Source organism: Taudactylus pleione, unplaced genomic scaffold (assembly GCF_031769625.1).
Source record: "Taudactylus pleione unplaced genomic scaffold, aTauple2 ptg000644l, whole genome shotgun sequence".
NCBI classification, from domain to species: Eukaryota; Metazoa; Chordata; class Amphibia; order Anura; family Myobatrachidae; genus Taudactylus; species Taudactylus pleione.
Window position 1 is genome coordinate 2,490,862 of NW_028285046.1, and position 22,420 is coordinate 2,513,281.

The 22,420-nt window shown below is 43.6% G+C and overlaps 4 protein-coding genes and 1 pseudogene across 4 annotated transcripts; 2 read left to right on the top strand and 3 right to left on the bottom strand.

Moving 5' to 3' along the window:
* Positions 1 to 12,612: 12,612 nt before the first annotated feature.
* LOC148478968 (histone H2B 1.1-like) lies at positions 12,613 to 13,066 on the bottom strand. The gene has a single exon (XM_088455138.1). It carries the CDS (start codon positions 13,044 to 13,046, stop codon positions 12,666 to 12,668), a length of 381 nt encoding a protein of 126 aa, XP_088311264.1. The 5' UTR covers positions 13,047 to 13,066; the 3' UTR covers positions 12,613 to 12,665.
* Positions 13,067 to 13,357: 291 nt separating this feature from the next.
* Positions 13,358 to 13,841, top strand: LOC148478969 (histone H2A type 1-like). The gene has a single exon (XM_088455157.1). It carries the CDS (start codon positions 13,394 to 13,396, stop codon positions 13,784 to 13,786), a length of 393 nt encoding a protein of 130 aa, XP_088311283.1. The 5' UTR covers positions 13,358 to 13,393; the 3' UTR covers positions 13,787 to 13,841.
* A 509-nt stretch (positions 13,842 to 14,350) lies between these two features.
* On the bottom strand, positions 14,351 to 14,841 carry LOC148478970 (histone H3). Its single transcript, XM_088455177.1, has one exon. It carries the CDS (start codon positions 14,813 to 14,815, stop codon positions 14,405 to 14,407), a length of 411 nt encoding a protein of 136 aa, XP_088311303.1. The 5' UTR covers positions 14,816 to 14,841; the 3' UTR covers positions 14,351 to 14,404.
* A 607-nt stretch (positions 14,842 to 15,448) lies between these two features.
* LOC148478971 (histone H4-like) lies at positions 15,449 to 18,006 on the bottom strand (annotated as a pseudogene).
* Positions 18,007 to 20,494: 2,488 nt separating this feature from the next.
* On the top strand, positions 20,495 to 21,461 carry LOC148478972 (histone H1.01-like). Its single transcript, XM_088455167.1, has one exon. It carries the CDS (start codon positions 20,512 to 20,514, stop codon positions 21,175 to 21,177), a length of 666 nt encoding a protein of 221 aa, XP_088311293.1. The 5' UTR covers positions 20,495 to 20,511; the 3' UTR covers positions 21,178 to 21,461.
* Positions 21,462 to 22,420: the final 959 nt, after the last annotated feature.

The window sequence follows — 22,420 nt, forward strand, 5'->3', positions numbered from 1 at the left end:
GCATGAAATAGGCTGGCAAAGTGGGCACAGCTGCAGATTGTATTGATTTTAATTAGTAGCTGTAGTTTTGCAAGGCTTCAGTAGCCTTGGGCCTCAAATTTGACACTTGCAACCAACAGAGGGAGGTCACTTACATTTCCCCCAATTATATCTTGCCTGGTCCAACAAGGTTTTGGGCACGAATTAGGCTGGCAAAGTAGCAAAGGAGCAAAATATATTGATTTGAATAAGTAGCTTTAGTTTTGCAAGGGTTAAATAGCATTGGGCCACAATTTACACTTGAAACAAACAGAGAAGGGTCACTTACATATGATCAACTATTATTTTGCCTAGCCCAAAAAGGTTTTGGGTATAAAATAGGCTGGCAAAATGGACACGGGTACAAATTGTATTGATTTGAATAAGTAGCTGTAGTGTAGCAAGGGTTAAATAGCCTTTGGGCCACAAATTTGACCTTTGCAACCCACAGAAGGGGGTCACTCACATAACACCCACCTGTATTTTGCCTTGATTAACAAGGTTTTGGGCATGAAATAAGCTTTCGAATTTGGCACAGGCACCAAATTATACCATTTTGAATAAGTAGCTGTAAACTTAAAAGGGTTAATTAGCCTTGGGCCACACATTTGACACCTCCAACCAACATAGAAGGGTCACTTACATACGAGCCACTTGAAATTTGCATTACCCAACAAGGTTTTGGGCATAAAATTGGCTGGCAAAATGGGCACAGGTACAAATTCTATTCATTTGAATGAATAGCTGTAGTTTGGGAGGTTTAAATAGCCGTGGGCCACAAATGTGAAACTTGTAATCAACAGAGCAGGGTCACTTACATATGACCCAGCAATATTTTGGCTGGCTTAACAATGTTTTGGGCATGAAATAGGCTGGCAAACTGGGCACAGATTTGAACAATTAGCTGTAGGTTTGCAAGGGTTAAACAGCCTCAAGCCACAAACGTGACCATTGCAACCTACAGAGGAGGGCACTTATTCTGGATCCACTTGTATTTTGACTGGCCAATAATGTTTTGGGCATGAAATATGCTAATGAAGTGGGCACAGGCACCAAATTGTAACATCTTGAATAAGTAGCTGTAGTGTTAAAAGGGTTAAATAGCATTGGACCACAAATTTGACACTTCCGTCCAACAGAGAAGGGTAACTTACATATGACCCACTTTTGTTTTGACTGGCCCAACAAGGTTTTTGGCATAATACAGGCTGGCAAAGAGGGCAAAGGTGCAAATTGTATTGTATTGAATATGTAGCTGTAGTGTTGCAAGTGTTAAATAGCCTTGGGCCACAAATTTGACAGTTGCAGTAAACAGAAGGCGGTTAATTACATATGACCCATATGTTTTTTGCCTGGCCCAACAAGGATTTGGGCAAGAAATAGGCTGGCAACATGGGCACAGGCACCAAATTATACCATTTTGAATATGTAGATGTAGTGTAGTAAGGGTTAAATAGCCTTGGGCCACAAATTTGACACTTGCAACCAACAGAGGGAGGTCACTTACATATGCCCCAATTATATCTTGCCTGGCCCAACAAGGTTTTGGGCACGAATTAGGCTGGCAAAGAAGCAAAGGAGCAAAATATATTGATTTGAATAAGTAGCTTTAGTTTTGCAAGGGTTAAATAGCATTGGGCCACAATTTACACTTGAAACAAACAGAGAAGGGTCACTTACATATGATCAACTATTATTTTGCCTAGCCCAAAAAGGTTTTGGGTATAAAATAGGCTGGCAAAATGGACACGGGTACAAATTGTATTGATTTGAATAAGTAGCTGTAGTGTAGCAAGGGTTAAATAGCCTTTGGGCCACAAATTTGACCTTTGCAACCCACAGAAGGGGGTCACTCACATAACACCCACCTGTATTTTGCCTTGATTAACAAGGTTTTGGGCATGAAATAAGCTTTCGAATTTGGCACAGGCACCAAATTATACCATTTTGAATAAGTAGCTGTAAACTTAAAAGGGTTAATTAGCCTTGGGCCACACATTTGACACCTCCAACCAACATAGAAGGGTCACTTACATACGAGCCACTTGAAATTTGCATTACCCAACAAGGTTTTGGGCATAAAATTGGCTGGCAAAATGGGCACAGGTACAAATTTTATTCATTTGAATGAATAGCTGTAGTTTGGGAGGTTTAAATAGCCGTGGGCCACAAATGTGAAACTTGTAATCAACAGAGCAGGGTCACTTACATATGACCCAGTAATATAGTGCCTGGCTTAACAATGTTTTGGGCATGAAATAGGCTGGCAAAGTGGGCACAGATTGTATTGATTTGAAGAAGTAGCTGTAGTTTTGCAAGGGTTAAACAGCCTCATGCCACAAATGTAACCATTGCCACCTACAGAGGGGGGCACTTATATTGGACCCACTTGTATTTTGCCTGGCCCAACAATGTTTTGGGCATGAAATATGCTAATGAAGTTGGGACAGGCATCAAATTGTAACATATTGAATAAGTAGCTGCAGTGTTAAAAAGGTTTAAATAGCATTAGACCACAAATTTCACACTTCCGTCCAACAGAGAAGGGTAACTTACATATGACCCACTTGTGTTTTGACTGGCAAAACAAGGTTTTTGGCATAATATACGCTGACAAAGTGGACACTGGTACAAATTGTATTGTATTGAATATGTAGCTGTAGTGTTGCAAGTGTTAAATAGCCTTGGGCCACAAATTTGACAGTTGCAGTAAACAGTAGGCGGTTAATTACATATGACCCATATGTTTTTTGCCTGGCCCAACAAGGATTTGGGCAAGAAATAGGCTGGCAACATGGGCACAGGCACCAAATTATGCCATTTTGAATATGTAGATGTAGTGTTGTAAGGGTTAAATAGCCTTGGGCCACAAATTTGACATTTGCAACCTACAGAGGGAGTCACTTACATAAGAACCATTTGTATATTGCCTTTCCCAACAAGGTTTTGGGCAGGATATAAGTTTGCGAAGTTGGCACAGGCACCAAATTATACAATTTTGAATAAGTAGCTGTAAAGTTAAAAGGGTTAAATAGCCTTGGGCCACAAATTTAACCCCTCCAACCAATATAGAAGAGTCACTTACATATGAGCCACTTGAATTTTGCATGACCAACAAGGTTTTGGGCAAAAAATTGGCTGGCAAAATGGGCACAGGTACAAATGATCTTTATTTGAATAAGTAGCTGTAGTGTTGCAAGGGTTAAATAGCATTGGGCCACAAATGTGACACTTGTATCCAACAGAGGGGTATCACTTACATGTGATCCACTATTACTCTGGCTGGCACAACCAGTTTTTGGGCATGAAATAGGCTGGCAAAGTGGGTACAGGCACAATATTTTACCATTTTGAATTAGGTAGCTGTAGTATTGCAAGTGTTAAATAGCCTTGGGCCACAAATTCGACACATCCAACCAACATAGAATGGTCACTTACATATGAGCCACTTGTGTATTGACTGGACCAACAAGGTTTTGGGCATAAAATTGGCTGGCAAATTGGGTACATGTACAAATTGTACCATTTTGAATTGAGTAGCTGTAGTGTTGCAAGGGTTAAATAGCCTTTTGCGAGAAATGTGACCATTACAACGTACAGAGGAGGGTCACTTACATAAGAGCCACTTGTATTTTGCGTGGCCCAACAATTTTCTGGGACTGAAAAAGGCTGGCGAAGTGGGCACAAGCACAATATTTCACCATTTTGAATTAGGTAGCTGTAGTGATTTAAGGGTTAAATAGCCTTGGGCCACAAATTACACTTGAAACAAACAGAGAAGGGTCACTCACATATGACCAACTTTTATTTTGCCTGGCCCAACAAGGTTTTGGGCATTTAATAGGCTGGCACAATGTTCACAGGCACCAAATTTCCTCATTTTGGACAAGTAGCTGTAGTGTTGCCAGGGTAAATAGCCTTGGGCCACAAATTTGACCATTGCAACCAACAGAGGGATGTCACTTACATGTGATCCACTTTTTTTTTTTGCCTGGCTCAACAAGTATTTGGGCATGATATAGGCTGGCAAAGTTGGCAAAGGTACAAATTGTATTAATTTGAATATGTAGCTGTAGTGTCGCCAGGGTTAAATGGCCTTGGGCCAAAAATTTGACATTTGCAACCAACAGATGGGGGTCACTTACATATGAACCACTTGTATTTTGCCTGGCCCAAAAAGGATTTTGGCAAGAAATAGGGTGGTAATGTGGGCACAGGGACCAGAATTTCTATATTTGAATAAGTAACTGTAGTTTTGCAAGGGTTAAAACCTTGGGCCACAATTTACACTTGAAACAAACAGAGAAGGGTCACTTACATATGATCAACTGTTATTTTGCCTGGCCCAAAAAGGTTTTGGGCATAAAATTGGCTGGCAAAGTGGGCACAGGTACAAATTTTACTATTTTGAATTAAGTAGCTGTAGTGTTGCAAGGGTTAAACAGCCATGAGTCAAAAATGTGACGATTACAACGTACAGAGGAGGGTCACTTACATAAGAGCCTCTTGTATTTTGCTTGGCCTAACAATGTTCTGTGCATGAAAAAGGCTGGCGAAGTGGGCACAGGCATAATATTTTACCTTTTTAAATTAGGTAGCTGTAGTGTTGCAAGGGTTAAATAGGTTTGGGCCACAAATGAATCAATTGCAACCAACAAAAGGAGGTCAATTACATATGACCTACTTGTATTTTGCCTGGCCCAACAAGGTTTTGGGCATGAAATAGGCTGGCAAAGGCACAATATTTTACAAGTTTGAATAAGTAGCTGTAGTGTTGCATGGGTTAAATAGCCTTGCACCACAAATTTGACTTTTGCAAGCTACATAGATGGGTCACTTACATATGACCCACTTGTAATTTGCCTGGCCCAACAAGTATTTGGGCATGATATAGGCTGGCAAAATAGGCAAAGGTACAAATTGTACTATTTGAATTAGGTAGCTGTAGTGTTGCAAGGGTTAAATAGCCTTGGGCCACAAATTTGACAATTGCAAATAAACAGAAGGAGGTTAATTACATATGATCCACTTGTATTTTGCCTGGCCCAACAAGGATTTGGGCAAGAAATAGGCTGGCAACATGGGCACAGGCACCAAATGATAACATTTTGAATAAGTAGATGTAGTGTTGCAAGGGTTAAATAGTCTTGGGCAACAAATTTGACAATTCCAACCAACAGCGGGGTGTCACTTACATATGATCCACTTGTATTTTGCTGGCCCAACAAGGTTTTTGGTCATGAAATAGGCTGGCAAAGTGGGCACAGGTTCAAATTGTATTGATTTGAATAAGTAGCTGTACTTCTGCAATGGTTAAATAGCATTGGGCCATAACAATGACACATGAAACCAATAGAGGGGGTCACTTACATATGACTCACTTGTACTTTGCCTGGTCAAACAAGTTTTTGGGCATGAAATAGGCTGGCAAAGTGGGCACAGGCACCAAACTATACTATTTTGAATAAGTAGCTGTATTTTTGCAAAGGATAAACAGCATTGGGCCAATAACTTGACACTATTAACCAACAGGGGGGTCTCATACATATGACCAACTTGTACTTTGCCTTGGGCAACAAATTTGACAATTGCAACCAATAGAGTGGGTCACCTTCATATGACCAACTTGCATATTGTATGGCCCAACAAGGTTTTGGGCATGAAATACGCTGGCTAAGTGGGCACAGGTACAAATTGTATTTATTTGAATAAGTAGCTTTAGTGCACACTTTTTGCACATGTGCATGGGCCGGTTTCTGAGAAATATTTGTGGGAATCGGCCCAAATCGGAAGTTGAGATCAGTGCACTTGTTAGCAAATAAAATAGTAAAATATAACTTTATAATTACATTCTTTCAAAATAAACTTTATTTTACAAGTACAACCCAACACCCACCAGCCAGGGGTGCCAAGGATAGCCCTGGGATATTATGCCAGGCCCAGGGTGCCCTGGAGAAGTGGAACCCCTTTTATTTGGGATTTGCCATCTTCCAAGGGATCCCCGGCCTGGGCTGACTAGTGATCAGGTACAAAGCTTTGGCCAGGGTACTCGGTGAAAGGGTTTCCCAGCTGTGGCATTACACCACCACTAGAAAGAGTCAGGTGCTGGTTATGGAAAATACAGGGGACCGCTAGTCATTTTGTCTCCTGTATTTCCACAACCAGGACTGGCTCAACAGAGACTTGTGCTGGTTCATAAGATACAGGGGAACCATACACATTTTCTCACCTGTATTTTAAGAACCAGGACAGGCTCAACAGAGCTTGGGTCTGGTTATACTTGTGGATGGGGGGGAGGGGCACACATAATTGTTTTTTTTTACACTCAGACACATGCATGGATCTCACTGAGCTGTGCATGTTTCTGTGTAACTTGGACCTGCTCAGGCTAGACTCACATTCTCAGACAGTGGCCTTATTCAGAGATGGACGGAATTGTACAGCCGCACACAAGCAGCTGTGCAATTCCGTCCATTTAAAATGCAAATACAGAAGGAGATGTCAGACACATCCTTACTGCATCTGCATGATCTCAGCACTGCGACCATCAGTCCCGATTGTTGCCCCTTCAACCAGGCTGCAGCAGCTGAAGCTTGCGAGGGCAGGAAGTCTACGTGCACCCACGCAGACCTTTGCCACTTCCCTCCCAGAAAACGGGGGCAACGCGCACTCATTTACAGGGTCGCTGCCTGGGAATGCGCCCGATCCGCCACCTAAACGCCACAGACTGTCATTCAGGCTGCGGCTGTGAGGCTCTGTGAGTGAACTCGCAGTTGGAGGGCTGCACATATATAGTTAAACACTCGCACTCTATTACATTGCCCAACTTGTATCCTCACAATGGCAAAACATCTAGATGGGTCTTTTGCCATTGTGAGTTGTGGGGGGTAAGAAACGTGAGTTTGCATGTTCTCGTACCCTATTACTGTTTACACAGGGTTACTAAAAATGTGGGAGAATAGCTCCATACACACACATGTTACAGACTTGGACACTATTACATTTGTCCCATCTCTAATTACATTGATGGAGTGATGCAGAAGATTGCATTAAAGGATACTTAAATGATCTGAATATAGAAAATGAGAGGGAAGACAGTCGCAGGCAATTTCAAAATTACATGTACCTACTCCATTGTGGGAGGGATGCAGCAAGGTGACAAGTGCGTTCAAACCCCGAAAATGCGGGTTTGACCAGTGGCGTAACTTCATCCCAGGTGCCCGGAGGCAAGATAAATGTTGGTGCCCCCCCCCAAAATTAAAATGTACCACCCCCCCAGCACCTATGCCAGCCCCAGCTGCCGCCCCCCTATGCAGTTCCCCAGTAGTGGTCCCCCTGTGCAGTGCCCTCTGTAGAGGTCCCCCTATGCAGTGCCACCTATGTAGTGCCCCCCCCGTAACATCCTCCTTTGCAGTGCCCCAGTAGAAAGGGCCCCTGTAGTGCCCCCAGTAGTAAACTCCCTGTAGTGCCCCCAGTAGTAAGCCCCCAGTAATATCCCCTGTAGAAAGCCCCCTGTAGTGCTCCCAGTAGTAAGGGCACCTGTAGTGCCCCCAGTAGTAAGCCCCCTGTAGTGCTCCCAGTAGTAAGCCCCCAGTAGTAAAATCCCTGTAGTGCCTCCAGTAGTAATCCCCCCGTAATGCCCCCTGTAGTAAGCCCCCAGTAATGCCTCCTGTAGTAAGCCCCCTGTAGAAAGCCCCCAGTAATGCACTGTAGAAAGCACCCTGTAGAAAGCCCCCTGTAGTAAGCCCCCAGTAATGCCCCCTGTAGGAAGCCTCCAGTAATAAACCCCTGTAGTATTCCCCCTGTAGTAAGCCCCTGTAATGCCCCCTGTAATGCCCCCTGTAGTTAGTCCCCAGTAAAGCCCCCTGTAGTGAGCCACCAATAATGCCCCCTGTAGTGAGCCCCCAGTAATACCTCCTGTAGTGTGCCACCAATAATGCCCCCTGTAGTGAGCCCCCCCGCGAGCGCACATACAAAAAAAAAAAAAAAAAACACCAAAAAACAATACTTACCTGAAGCCCAGCTCCAGTGCTGCTACCTTCCATCCCCAGCGCCTGCTCCTCGGAATTATGGGAGTGATGTCATGACATCACTCCCATAGTGCATTGCGGAACCGGAAGCGGAGCTCAGGAGTGAGCTCCGTTCCTCCGGCTACCGCCGGTGGGAAAAAATGAGCCGGACGCCTGCTCTTAACACACTCAGCATGTGCCCGGCAAATAGGGGGTGCAACAGCACCCCCCCATATTGACGCCGCTGGAGTTGGAGCGCCGATCAGCGGCGCTCCATCTCCATAGCAGTGCCCGAAACGGCCTGGGGGACAATAGAGCCAGGTGCCCCCTTAAGGGCTGGAGCCCGGCGGCAAATGACTCCATTGTCTCCAGGAGTTCCGCCACTGGGTTTGACCACATTTCACATATGCATGAAGCCCTGGAAAGTGATGCACTCCGGGGCTTGGTTGCTGTGGGTAACACTATATGCCTGATGTGGGTATAGCTTACAAATCGGTCTCTAGGATGGCAGATCAGTCTAATTTATAAAATGGTCCCTGTGCCCACTTTGCCATCAGATTTCCTGCCCAAAATCTTGTTGGGCAAGGTCAATTGCAAGAGAGCATTTTGTAAGTGACCCTCCTGAATAGGTTCACAGTGTCAAATTTGTTTCCCAAGGCTATTTAACCTTTGCACAAATACAACTACGTATTAAAATGAATAAATTGGTGCCTGTGCCCTCTTAACCACCCTATTTTTTGCCCAAAACCTTGTTGGGCAATGCCAATTGCAAGTGGGTCACATGTAAGTGACCCCCCTCTGTGGATTCGGATTCCAAGTGTCAACTTTGTTTCCCAAGGCTATTTAACCTTTGCTCAACTATAGCTACGTATTGAAATGCATAAATTGGTGCCTGTGCCCACTTTACCACCCTATTTCATGGGCGTCCATAATTAAAGGACAACGTCATTGTACACGTCACCTCGCATTTATTTGACCGAAGCACTCTCAGTGGTCATCCCACCTAATAAGATTTACAGCTTCAATTAATTTGGGAAAAAAACACCTTGCTATGTTACAAATTATATATTGACCATTGGGCTTAAAGCATTGGGACAACAAAAGAGACTTTGTTGTGTTTGTTAATCATGAAAAAACAACAACATTCTCAAGCCATTTTTCCTTTGTTTGTAAAATAAATAAAATACCTACTTTTTTCTGACAAAATAAACATCAACATGATGATCTTGATTATTTCCACACAGATTCTCTTGCGAGCTTGTACTGGAATGTTATGTCCAAAAGAGAATCTGGCTAGTGCCTCCTGGATGAGGGTATCCGTAACCCTACAAGGAATAACTTGACATTGTATCCTGCCACTGCTATCCAAAGGGCCCTTTAAAAAAATTAAAACATTTTTAAAAAAAATAATAAACCCTCTCCATCTATCTATATGTTCATTTTAATTTAACATATATATATATATATATATATATATATATATATATATATATATATATATATATATATATATACACACAGTCAGGTCCATAAATATTGGGACATTGACAGAATTTTCATATTTTGGCCTCTATTCACCACCACAATGGCTTTGAACTGAAGCAAACAAGATGTGATTTAACTGCAGACTTTCAGATTTAATTTGAGGGTAATTACATCCAAATCAGGTGAACGGTGTAGGAATTACAACGGTTTCTATATGTGCCTCCCACTTTTTAAGGGGCCAAAATTAATGGGACAAACTAAACAATCCTAATCTAATTTTCACTTTTTAATACTTTGTTGCAAATCCTTTGCAGGCAATTACAGCCTGAAGTCTGGAACGCATAGACATCATCAGACGCTGGGTTTCATCCCTGGTGATGCTCTGCCAGGCCTCTACTGCAAATGTCTTCAGTTCCTGCTTGTTCTTGGGGCATTTTCCCTTCAGTTTTGTCTTCATCAAGTGAAATGCCTGCTCACTCGGATTCAGGTCAGGGGATTGACTTGGCCATTGCATAACATTCCACTTTTTAGCCTTAAAAAACTCTTTGGTTGCTTTTGCAGTATGCTTCGGGTCATTGTCCATCTGCACTGTGAAGCGCCGTCCAATGAGTTCTGAAGCATTTGACTGAATATGAGCATATAATATTACCAGAAACACTTCAGAATTCATTCTGCTGCTTTTGTCAGCAGTCACATCATCAATAAATACAAGGGAACCAGTTCCATTGGCAGCCATACTTGCACACGCCACGACACTACCACCACCATGCTTCACTGATGAGGTGGTATGTTTTGGATAATGAGCAGTTCCTTTCCTTCTCTTCTCTTCCCATCACTCTGGTACAAGTTGATCTTTGTCTCATCTGTCCATAGGATCTTGTTTCAGAACTGTAATGGCTTTTTCAGATGTTGTTTGGCAAACTCTAATCTGGTCTTCCTGTTTTTGTGGCTCACCAATGGTTTGCATCTTGTGGTGAACCCTCTATATTCACTCTTGTAAAGTCTTCTCTTGATTGTTGACTTTGACACATATACATCTACCTCCTGAAGAGTGTTCTTGATTTGGCCAACTGTTGTGAAGGGGTTTTTCTTCACCAGGGAAATAATTCTTCTGTCATCCACCACAGTTATTTTCCGTGGTCTTCCGGGTCTTTTGGTGTTGCTGAGCTCTCCAGTGCGTTCTTTCTTTTTAAGAATGTTCCAAACAGTTGATTTGGCCACACCTAATGTTTTTGCTATCTCTCTGATGGGTTTGTTTTGATTTTTCAGCCTAATGATGACTTGCTTCACTGATAGTGACAGCTCTTTGGATCTCATATTGAGAGTTGACAGCAACTGATTCCAAATGCAAATGTCACACCTAGAATCAACTCCAGACCATTTACCTGCTTAATTGATAATGAAATAACGAGGGAATAGCCCACATCTGTCCATGAAATAGCTTTTGAGTTGATAGTCCCATTACTTTTGACCCCTTAAAAAGTGGGAGGCACATATTGAAACTGTTGTAATTCCTACACCGTTCACCCGATTTGGATGTAATTACCCTCAAATTAAATCTGAAAGCACATCTTGTTTGTTTCATTTCAAAACCATTGTGGTGAATAGAGGCCAAAATCTGAAAATTCTGTCAATGTCCCAATATTTATGGACCTGACTGTATATATCAGATCCAATGGCACAGCACTCTCCTTCCGTGTAATCATCAGCCACGGTGCCCGCTGGTTTAGCATCCATATACATTCCAATAAGCGGCACTCAGTGGTCTTACTTGGGATGGGTGTTTACCCGCTTGTGCTGTGCATTGCGAGCGATTGCTTGTGTTGCATTTCGTCACTCGTAGCAGCTGCGAGCAATCGTGCCTTAGCGACCAGCTCTGAATCAGGTCCTGTGTGTGGTATTCTTTATGTCAGGAAAGGTTTATGATGCTTGGGGATTTGCTGTCAGGGTTTTAAACCAAGTTCTAAAATATGCTTCAGTGCTTTAACTCCGGAAGGTATAACATGGAAGCTTCTTTAGACAACGGAGACAGCTCAGGTGAACTTGCTTAAATCCACTTTACCTTGGCACAGTGGGCCTGATTATGAAATGTACGCCATGCCAATATTTACGTAGATTGAGCGTTTTTTTGCCGATGTGCATGTGTGTAAGATGCACGCGCAGCAATTGTTACGCAATATTTTCATCTGCAAAGTGAGTGCCAGGTAGTTAGCATTTGGGGGAGGTAAGCAGGGGTGGGTAGGCAAACGCTGGCGTGTCTAACCATTTCAACACTGTTTCAGGGGCGTGCATAAATGAGTCAGTGTGATCTCCTATGCAACATAAGAGCTCTGTGCGTGTCAGGATAGCTGCAGTGTTTGCGGCTGGTCAGACTTTCCGAATATGATGCATGGCTGCCCGATTTGCACCAATATTACTGATGTTTACGCTGGTGCGTGAAGTCAGACGGATATGAGAGGGCAGAAGTGGTTATCCCTATGCTCAGGTAAGCTTTGGAAACAGGATACTATAGCAGCTGCATTCCGTGCAAGATCAGATTCCATTGCATTAGCGTCCATCTCTAAATCAGGCCCATTGTGCCCTGCACTTCATCTCGCACAGTGTGAGATGTATATAAAATTGTAAAGACATTAAAGGCAGATTGTATAAATTTTTATATGTATTTTAATAAAATGAACACAATAGTTTGTGGCTTTTATTAATGCAAATGAAGGGAATAATCTAATTGTTTATTGAGCTTAACTGAAATTTAAAACTGTACAAGTATAATACTGGGGACAGATATTGCAGATGAGACAAACGAATTTTATACATAAATGCTATTCCACCAGTGACCACATGAGGTCGCTGCTGCTGCACAGATTAGTGCAGCTACCAACGTTCAATATCCGACATATTATTAAAGAGCAAAAATTCCAAAGCTGTTCTAGCTGAGCGCCAACACAGGATACAGAATGTACATTAGTGGAATCGCCTTGGCAATACTTTTGCTTAAACTTGATAAATAAAAAAAAAATGTATAAAAGACTGGAAGAGCACGTTACTATCAGCCCAGAATAGGGATCACAGCAATAGTTAAAGCCCGATTAGAGAGGAGGTGGGTGGCTCTTAGAAGAGCCTTTGTGTTTATGTGGGAAGGAGAAAGAAAGCAGATCACTTGGCGCTGGTGTACTTGGTGACGGCCTTTGTGCCCTCGGACACGGCGTGCTTGGCCAGCTCTCCCGGCAGCAGCAGTCGTACAGCGGTCTGGATCTCCCGGGAAGTGATGGTTGAGCGCTTGTTGTAATGAGCCAGGCGGGAAGCTTCCCCTGCAATGCGCTCAAAGATATCATTCACAAAGGAGTTCATGATGCCCATAGCCTTGGAGGAGATGCCGGTATCAGGGTGCACCTGCTTCAGCACCTTGTACACGTAAATTGCGTAACTTTCCTTTCTGGTCTTCCTACGCTTCTTCCCATCTTTCTTCTGGGTTTTGGTCACCGCTTTCTTTGAGCCTTTCTTGGCCGCCGGAGCAGACTTGGCTGGTTCAGGCATTATCAAAACACGACCTTATCGGATAAAGGAGAAAAAAGTATTACGAAAGGGGCCCAGACCTGTTGCATTTATAAGTAGCTCATGCAAATGAGGCTTTACCCATGCTAGATGCACTATTGGGTAGACGTGTCACGTGATGTAAAGGCGGTCTCAAACATCCAACCGTCATTTGCTGATTGGTCAGTCCATGAATTTGTACTACATGAATTGCTGTTTAAGCAGACCAATCACAGAGCACGTAGTGGATCCGTTCAGAGTGTGTATATAACAAGGAGGGCAAGTTCACAAGCTCATTTTCGTTACTAGTTCAACCAGGTTGAGTGTATTTTAATTTCTGTGTGCCGAGCATGTCTGGAAGAGGGAAACAAGGCGGCAAGACCCGGGCTAAGGCAAAGACTCGCTCATCTCGGGCCGGTCTCCAGTTCCCAGTTGGTCGCGTTCACCGTCTGCTGAGGAAGGGAAACTATGCTGAGCGTGTAGGAGCCGGGGCCCCGGTGTACCTGGCCGCAGTGCTCGAGTATCTGACGGCTGAGATCCTGGAACTTGCCGGAAACGCCGCCCGCGACAACAAGAAGACCCGCATCATCCCCCGCCACTTACAGTTGGCTGTGCGCAACGACGAAGAGCTAAACAAGCTGCTCGGTGGGGTGACCATCGCCCAAGGAGGCGTCCTGCCCAACATCCAGGCCGTGCTGCTGCCCAAGAAGACCGAGAGCCACAAGGCAGCTAAGAGCAAGTGATTTTACTACTAGACACTCGTCCCCGCAACACAAAGGCTCTTTTCAGAGCCACCCACTACGTCCCTAAAGAGCTTATTCACGGTTTACCACTGCTAGTAAACGAGGCCGATTTAGTGGAAGAGCCATTATACGCTCTTATGTACGTCTTGTAATAGTGCAGAGACCTTCAGCCCTATAATGCTATGACTGTGTATAGAACGTGGGGATGGTTCTGGACAGGAATGCAGCTCCGCGTGAACTGTACAGGGAAGACGAACATTCTGATTCAATACGTTAAAGGCTATATAACTTGCATTGAAACGGCTACTTGTGTCTTCCAGTCTGGTTGTTCCCTTTGCCATAACTTGACGCTGGGGAGACGAGAGACTTCTGACGTTGTCGAAGGCAGCGACAGGAAAATGCGGGGGGACTAGAGAGTAAATACTGTGTGATGTGTGGCTACTTAGTAAGGGACTGGTCATGTAGACCCCACCCCACCTAGAGGTGAAACGGAGCTGAGATTTTAACAACGGTCTTCCACTTGAATTGAGGTGTAGTTTATGCTTCAGCTCATTTAGAAAGATGTGGTGGCTCTGAAAAGAGCCTTTGTGTTGCGTGTATAGGAGTGCCGAGTATCATCTATGCCCTCTCCCCTCGGATCCTGCGGGCCAGCTGGATGTCTTTGGGCATGATGGTCACCCTCTTGGCGTGGATGGCGCACAGGTTGGTGTCCTCGAAAAGTCCGACCAGATAAGCCTCGCTGGCCTCCTGTAGGGCCATGACGGCAGAGCTCTGGAAACGCAGGTCGGTCTTAAAGTCCTGGGCGATCTCCCTCACAAGGCGCTGGAAGGGCAGCTTGCGGATCAGCAGCTCGGTGGATTTCTGATAGCGTCGGATCTCTCGGAGGGCAACAGTCCCTGGTCGGTAGCGGTGAGGCTTCTTCACGCCGCCGGTAGCTGGGGCGCTCTTCCGGGCGGCTTTGGTTGCCAGCTGCTTGCGAGGAGCTTTACCACCAGTAGATTTGCGAGCAGTCTGCTTGGTCCTGGCCATCCTGCTATATACAATACAGTTATGTAGGAAATTAGAAGGAATGAGTGAAGAACAGCCGGCAACAACTCTATTTATGCGCAGTGCTGCGTTGTGATTTGATGAATTAAAGGCGCCCATCTTCCTGATTGGCTGACACAAAGCCGTTGATACTTTCAAATAGCCCGCCAAGAATTTTGGTTTCTACCGTTATTAGTTACGTAAAGTATATAATATAACAGGCCAGCGCGGGTATGACACGAGTTACAATAAATAGCTTTTTCTTTTTTGTAATTCAAATTCCAGTCGTTGTAATTTAACCAGAAATTATTTTCTTGTATTCCAGCGAGAAAAAACAATGAGTGGCTCCCTACATACGGATGGTGATATTGTATCACTACAATATAGGACTAGTGTCGGGTGTAGAGATAACGTAATAAAATCCTGTAGAGTACTGAATAGCTGCCAAGGACGGGAAAGTTTTGTGTTTAAACAAGATGATTTCTTTAAGCTACACTCACTACTGTCCGGGAGATCATAGAATATAATCGCGGTATAAACAGCATAGATCAATATATGAGCAAATGATGCAACATTCACAATAACATGATAATCATTTTATTATTAAAGCATTAAGAATACATTTATATGGTAGGCATCAGTTGTCCTATTGTGAGCAATATTAGACCAGAGTATAATCAGAACGTCAGCATGCTTTGGACACAATGTGATACTAATGGGAAACAGTAAATATTATTTTACAATTGTCTCCATTCTATGAAACATTAGTGGATTCAATTTGAGCCTTAGACCACAATTTAAACCTCAGAAATCGGAGATACTACATGAAGAAATACAGGGCTACATTTGGGTAGTATCAGAGCCGTAACTAGACTTTTCAGTGCCCTGTGCCAGAGAGAGCATTGTGCTACAAGTAAGAATGATAATAAAGTGGTAGAACAGGCCCAAACAGCGCCCCCTACTCTATGCCATGGCACAAGTCGCACTACCCTAGTTACGGCACTGGGTAGTACAAAGGGGCTCACAATATACTGTACTCAGTTGAAATAAAAATCAGAATCTATACTAAAGGCACAGTATATAAAACAGTCACTTTTATTGTTCTAGATTAATTCCAGATTTGTATTTTCGTTCTGCACATTCAATCATCTTATTTATATTTTGCTTGTTCCTTTTCCACTCTCATGACTCCTGAACATGCAATTACGTAGTTATTAGTGAGATATAATTAGTAATAAGGGTGGATAATATAATAAATTAATAATCCATACCGGTGCATATGGTATTTGGTGCTTACTAATTAAATACGAATAGGTGGTATATTTAGGGGACACCGGCTTCCCAATAGGACCCCTTGCATGTGCTGCCATCACTGGCGAGCATTGAGCATGGGTGGACAACCATTTCTGGGGGTGGCGGCCGTCGGGTAACCACACTTTAGTAAACTGTCGAGGGCCGCGTGTAATATATTTTATATGTATGATACCCATCAATAAAATTGTAATGGGCTATATTGTCAGACCCGTTCCTCTATTTCCCCACACACATGTACCTTAATGCTATAAAATAAATGGAGTAAAAGGCAATGCACTGTATAATATGAGAAATATGAAACAAGCAACAATAATAATTTACATAACATATACAATAGAAACATGCGGCCAAAAGAAAGTACAATTCTCCATTGTGGTCAGACAGGCTCATCATTTCTAGATCCTCGGCACCAGCGAATTTGCGACATCATCAACTGACGTGCAATCGACCTATATTTGTATATACTGGCAACACCCGAGAGCCAGCTCAAAGATTCAGTGTCTATAGAACCTAGCAAGGATCAGGGCCACTGCATGACTTACTGTGGTGACAAAAAGTTTGCCCAGCATGACCCCAGTGAGTAGTGGTCACCCGCAGTTCCTATACATGCACCAATGACGGGAATGTTCCTCATTTGCACTCTGACAGTGGCAATATGAGCCATGTGATTCTTGAGCGCCTAGGGAAGAAGTCAGGCCGAAATGATCGAAGTAACCAAATCCCTCTTTCTAAAGTCCAACTCGATTGAATAGACAAAAGGGACACCTCCATATCACAACTTCAGCAGCATAAATGATGCTCTCATTTCTTCTGGGATATATTAAAGTTCCTCCTAACAACTGATGGGTACGGATCTGCCCCCCCCAAGGAAATGACCACAGCGTTACAGCTCAGGCGGATTGGCTTCCGAACATGCAATTACAGAGTTATTATCCAGTAGAATAATACAAAGTATATAAATCACCCCTACACATGAAACGTTTTTTTTCCAGGTTTTATTGTGGGTTGCACAGCCAATTTCATTGCAGTTTTGACGCATTTATAAGGTAAGTGAGATTTTAAAACACACATTATCCATAGAATTATTCCTTTACGCAGTGTTTGGCGAATTCCCCTGACACTAGCCTAAACTGCAGCTTTATCATATGTATTATGTAACACGGCATCAGCCAGCGTGGGCACGGATTTCAACTATGACCTTGCACTCGATACTTCCTACTTGCACGGATCTAAATAGAAGGTGCAACCATGAGAAGTATTAGGAGTCCGGAGCCGGTGCATACTGTGACGAGCTTGCTAGGACTATAATGCAGAGTGTATACAGCAACGTTATTCCAGCTCTCTGATAGAAAAGATGGGCGGCCCTGAAAAGGACCTTTGTGTGGTTTAATGGAATTAGATGCGCATCGGTGCTTAGCCTCCGAATCCATAGAGAGTGCGGCCCTGGCGCTTCAGAGCGTACACCACATCCATTGCAGTGACCGTTTTCCTCTTGGCGTGCTCGGTGTAGGTGACGGCATCCCGGATAACGTTCTCCAGAAAAACCTTTAGCACGCCACGAGTCTCTTCGTAGATGAGACCTGAGATGCGCTTCACACCCCCCTCTCCGGGCCAGGCGACGGATGGCGGGCTTAGTGATGCCCTGGATGTTATCTCGAAGAACCTTCCTGTGCCGCTTGGCGCCTCCTTTACCGAGCCCCTTTCCACCTTTGCCTCTGCCAGACATGTTTCTTTCTGCTTTCACGAAGAACAACAAAAAAAAATACCTCTAATGCCCTCACTACTGTGAAGTCCTCCTCTTATACAGTGCGAGCGGACCTAGTAGGAAACCTCTGGGCTGTGAGGGAGGCGTTCACCAATGCGTCACATCCTGCTCCTTTCAATGGAGTATGATCAGAACTTCTGCATGCAGTAGATACAATATGATACTAATGAGAAACAGTTACTATTGTTACAATTCTATGAAACAATAGTAGATACAATCTGTGCCAAATTAGACCACAAGCTAAACCTCATAAATTTGAGAAACTACATGTAGGGGCTCATAATATACTGTACTCGATGGAAATACAATTCAGACACAGTACTAAAGGTTCAGTACATTCAGATAATTACTTATTATTCTTCTATTTTAATCCCTGATTTTTTTATTTCTGCACATTCAATTATATATATATATATATATATATATATATATATATATATATTTATTTCAATTGTTCTTGTTGACTTGTTCTACTGTCCATGACTCTTAAACATGCAATTACTGAGATATAAGCAGTAATAGGGAATGCAATTTTATATGATATGAGAAAAATGGAAACAAGATAAATGGTTATACAACAGATCATATAACATATAAACATGCGACCAAATGAACATACAATGCTTTATGTAACTCTTTATGATGTTTTCACTTTACTACCCATTCAGTTAGTACTCAGTAGAACAATACATAGCATTAATAATTATCACCCCGGCCCTCTCACATCAAAAGAAATGATCAGATCTCCCTGTCACAGTTAAAGCCGCCCTTTCTACAACCTCCCCCCTCCTCCCCCACACCCTTCCATTTCTATGCTCCTACCCAGCCTCATTGTGGTCAGACAGACTCCTACCCAACCTCGTTGTGGTCAGACAGACTCCTCTGTCCCAGATCCTCTGCACAGGCGGAGATGTGCCATCATCAATTGACGTCCAAAACTCTGCAGTTACAAGCCGAACCAGCGAGCTAGCTCAAAGGTTCAGGGTCTGTAGAACCCAGCAAGGATCAGGGTCACACTGCATGAATGGCAGAAAAGTTGCCAAGCATGACCCCAGTGACCCACAGATTCATGTAATGCACGTGAGGGAATATTCCTCATTTGCAATCTGACAGCGGCAATTTGAAAATATGAAGTCAGACTGAACCAAAATAATCGAAGTACCCAATTCCTAATTTCTTTTTTACCAATACAAAATTGATTGAATGGACACAAAGGTACATTACAGGTGGATTGTCTTACACAGGAGTTGCTAGGGGTAAGTTAGGGAGGATGGTTTGCTTCCGGTCACCCACTCTCTGAATTCTGGAGCCAGTCTTAGCAGAGAATGAGCCAGTAAGACTCAATTGTCCAGGATCTCATCTCTTCCATCCATCAGGTGCACAAATGCCTCTGCTGGGTGCCCTATACCTAAGTCGAGCTAGAACCATCTTAATGATAGCTCAAAATCTCACACGATTGGCTCTCTATTCTTCCCTCTGTTCCATCAGGTCTCCCTTTATTTTTCATAGGATCCTCCCATCTCCATTTATTTTTCCTCTGTTACGCCCTTTACCCCATCACCTCTATACTTCCCTTATTTTTCCCTGTCCCACTTCTGACTACCGACCAGACCATATCCTAGCGGTCATCCTATTTATCCCCTTATTACTACTGTCTCTCTCTATTTTTTATCACTATTCATACTGTCTCCCCTTATAGTGTTGTCTCATTTACTCCTCTGGTTCCACTATTCTTCAGTCTATCTCCCTTCATTCCCTAGTCTACCCTATATTCCAATGCCTCTACCTATTGCTCACATTTACTCCTTTTAAAATCTTACATTAATGGGACCATGATGTCACTATCATCCTTTTTACAGTCACATCTGTCTTATTAAATACACATAAATGACCATCCACATGGATCACTATAAGAACATTTTGGGGAAATGCCACCAGTATTCTTCCTAACCAGGGGAATGCCAGGCAGGATTAACCTTTTAACTGACTGTGCTATGTATCTTTACCTCTGTAACTTACATAACTACAGTTCTTAGACAAGACTTCAATTACCTTGTGAGGCAGCCTGTCTGTGCTATCTCCCCGGGAGTACAAGAGTCCACACATCACCTTTATGTGATTCAGTGGGTGGCCTGCTCTGCACAGGTTGTGCCGCAGAGCACCTTCATTATCTCCAGGGTCAGGAGGAGAGAAAAAAAACCACGATGGGACATTTTAGCCTCACGAAAGAGAGAGATGTGTTACATGCCTGGCAGATGTAGCTTGGTGTGGGTGAGCTGCCGATGACTATTTCTGGTCTCCTTCGCAGCGCCTAAGCCATCATTGGCCATAAAGGGTAAGGAAAGATCTTGGCGTACGAGTGAGGGTCAGAGAGCCAGCTCTATGTTCTTCTCGTTCCGTATAAAATACTCTTTTTCTGCGCTAGGGAAACACAAGCTGAGGGCAGATTGTGCCATACACACAGACAGGGAAGGATTTACACAGCTGTTTATTCAGCCAATGGGAGCACAATACACGCAACGCTCAGCAGCCAATCACAGCACAGCCGACAGTGTATATAAGTGACATCGGCAGCAGTAGGTAATGTATTAATATTTCTTACGTTGTGTCGTAGTCTACAATGGCAGAAACTGCACCAGCCGCCGCCGCTGTCCCGCCATCAGAGAGCGCAGCCAAAAAGAAGCGGCAGCCGAAGAAAGCTGCAGGAGGTGTCAAGAAAAGCCCCAAATCTTCTGGTCCCAGCGTCTCCGAGCTCATCGTAAAAGCCGTGGCCGCCTCCAAAGAGCGCAGTGGTGTTTCACTTGCCGCCCTGAAGAAGGCTCTGGCTGCCGGAGGCTATGATGTGGAGAAGAATAACAGCCGCGTCAAACTGGGTGTGAAGAGTCTGGTGACCAAAGGAACCCTCACCCAGGTGAAAGGCACCGGCGCTTCCGGCTCCTTCAAACTCAACAAGAAGCAGCTGGAAAGCACGAAAGCCGCTCAGAAGTCTCTGAAGCCCAAGAAACTTGCGGCAAAAAAAGTGGCCAAATCCCCGAAGAAGCCCAAGAAAGCTCCAAGTGCAGCCAAGAGCCCGAAGAAGGTCAAGAAACCATCAAAGGCGGCTGCTGCCAAAAGCCCAAAGAAGCCGAAAGCCGTGAAGCCTAAGAAGGCGGCCAAGAGTCCGGCCAAGAAGGCAGCAAAACCCAAAGCTGCCAAGAGTTCGGCCAAGAAAGCAGCGAAGCCCAAAGCCGCAAAAAGCCCGGCCAAGAAGGCAGCTAAGCCTAAGAAAGCTGCGGCAAAGAAGTAATGGAAGAGCTGTTGTAGCCTCGCTCCTTGTTATCACCACAAAGGCTCTTTTCAGAGCCACCCATATCTTCCCAGGAGAGCTGAGAACACTGCTAATTTTTGTTTGCTTTTACTGTAGCGTTATCTGGACGAGGCTGCAGTTAGCTTCTTATTCGTGCTCCAGCTTCTTCTTCACTTTCCTGCTTCTTATTCAGAACATTTTATATTAAAACATTTTTTTATCAAAGAGAATCAATAAGCTTATTGAATAAACAAAATATGAATCCACAGAGGGGGTTAACTTACATATGACCCATTTGTAATTGGCCTTGCCCAACAAAGTTTTGGGCATAAAATAGGGCATTAAAGTGGGCATAGGCACCAATTAATACATTTGAATAAGTAGCTGTAATTGTGCAAGGGTAATTAGCCTTGGGCATTGAATTTTACACTTGGAACTCACACAGTGGGGTTATTTACATATTATCCACTTGCAATTGGCCTAGCCCAACAAGGTTTTGGGTATGAAATTGGGTGGTAAAGTGGGCAGAGGAACCAGATTTTCTATATTTGAATAAGTAGATGTAGTTGTGCAAGGGTTAAATAGCCTTGGGCAACAATTGTTAAACTTGGAATCCACAGAGGGGGTTAACTAATATATAACCCACATGCAATTTTTCTTGCCCAACAAGGTTTTGGGCATGAAATATGGTGGTAATTTAGGCACAAACACCAGATTTTTATATATTTAAATAAGTAGCTGTAGTTGTGCAAGGGTTAAATAGCTTTAGACAACAAATTTGACACTTGGAATCCACAGAGCGGGTTAACTTACATATGACCCATGTGTAATTGGCCTTGCCCAACAAAGTTTTGGGAATAAAATAGGGCATTAAAGTGGGCATAGGCATCAATTTACATTTGAATAAGTAGCTGTAGTTGTGCGAGGGTTAAATAGCCTTTAGCAACAAATATGACACTTCGAACTCACAGAGTGGGGTCATTTACATATGACCCACTTGCAATTGGCCTTGCACAACAAAGTTTTGGGAATTAAAGTGGGCATAGGCACCAATTAATACATTTCAATAAGTAGCTGTAGTAAGGGTAAGTAGCCTTGGGCATTGAATGTGACACTTGGAACTCACACAGAGGGGTCTTCAAAGGTTTTGGGCATGAAATAGGGCATTAAAGTGGGCACAGGGACATTTTTTATATTTGAATAAGTAGCTGTAGTTGTGCAAGGGTTAAATAGCCTTGGGCAA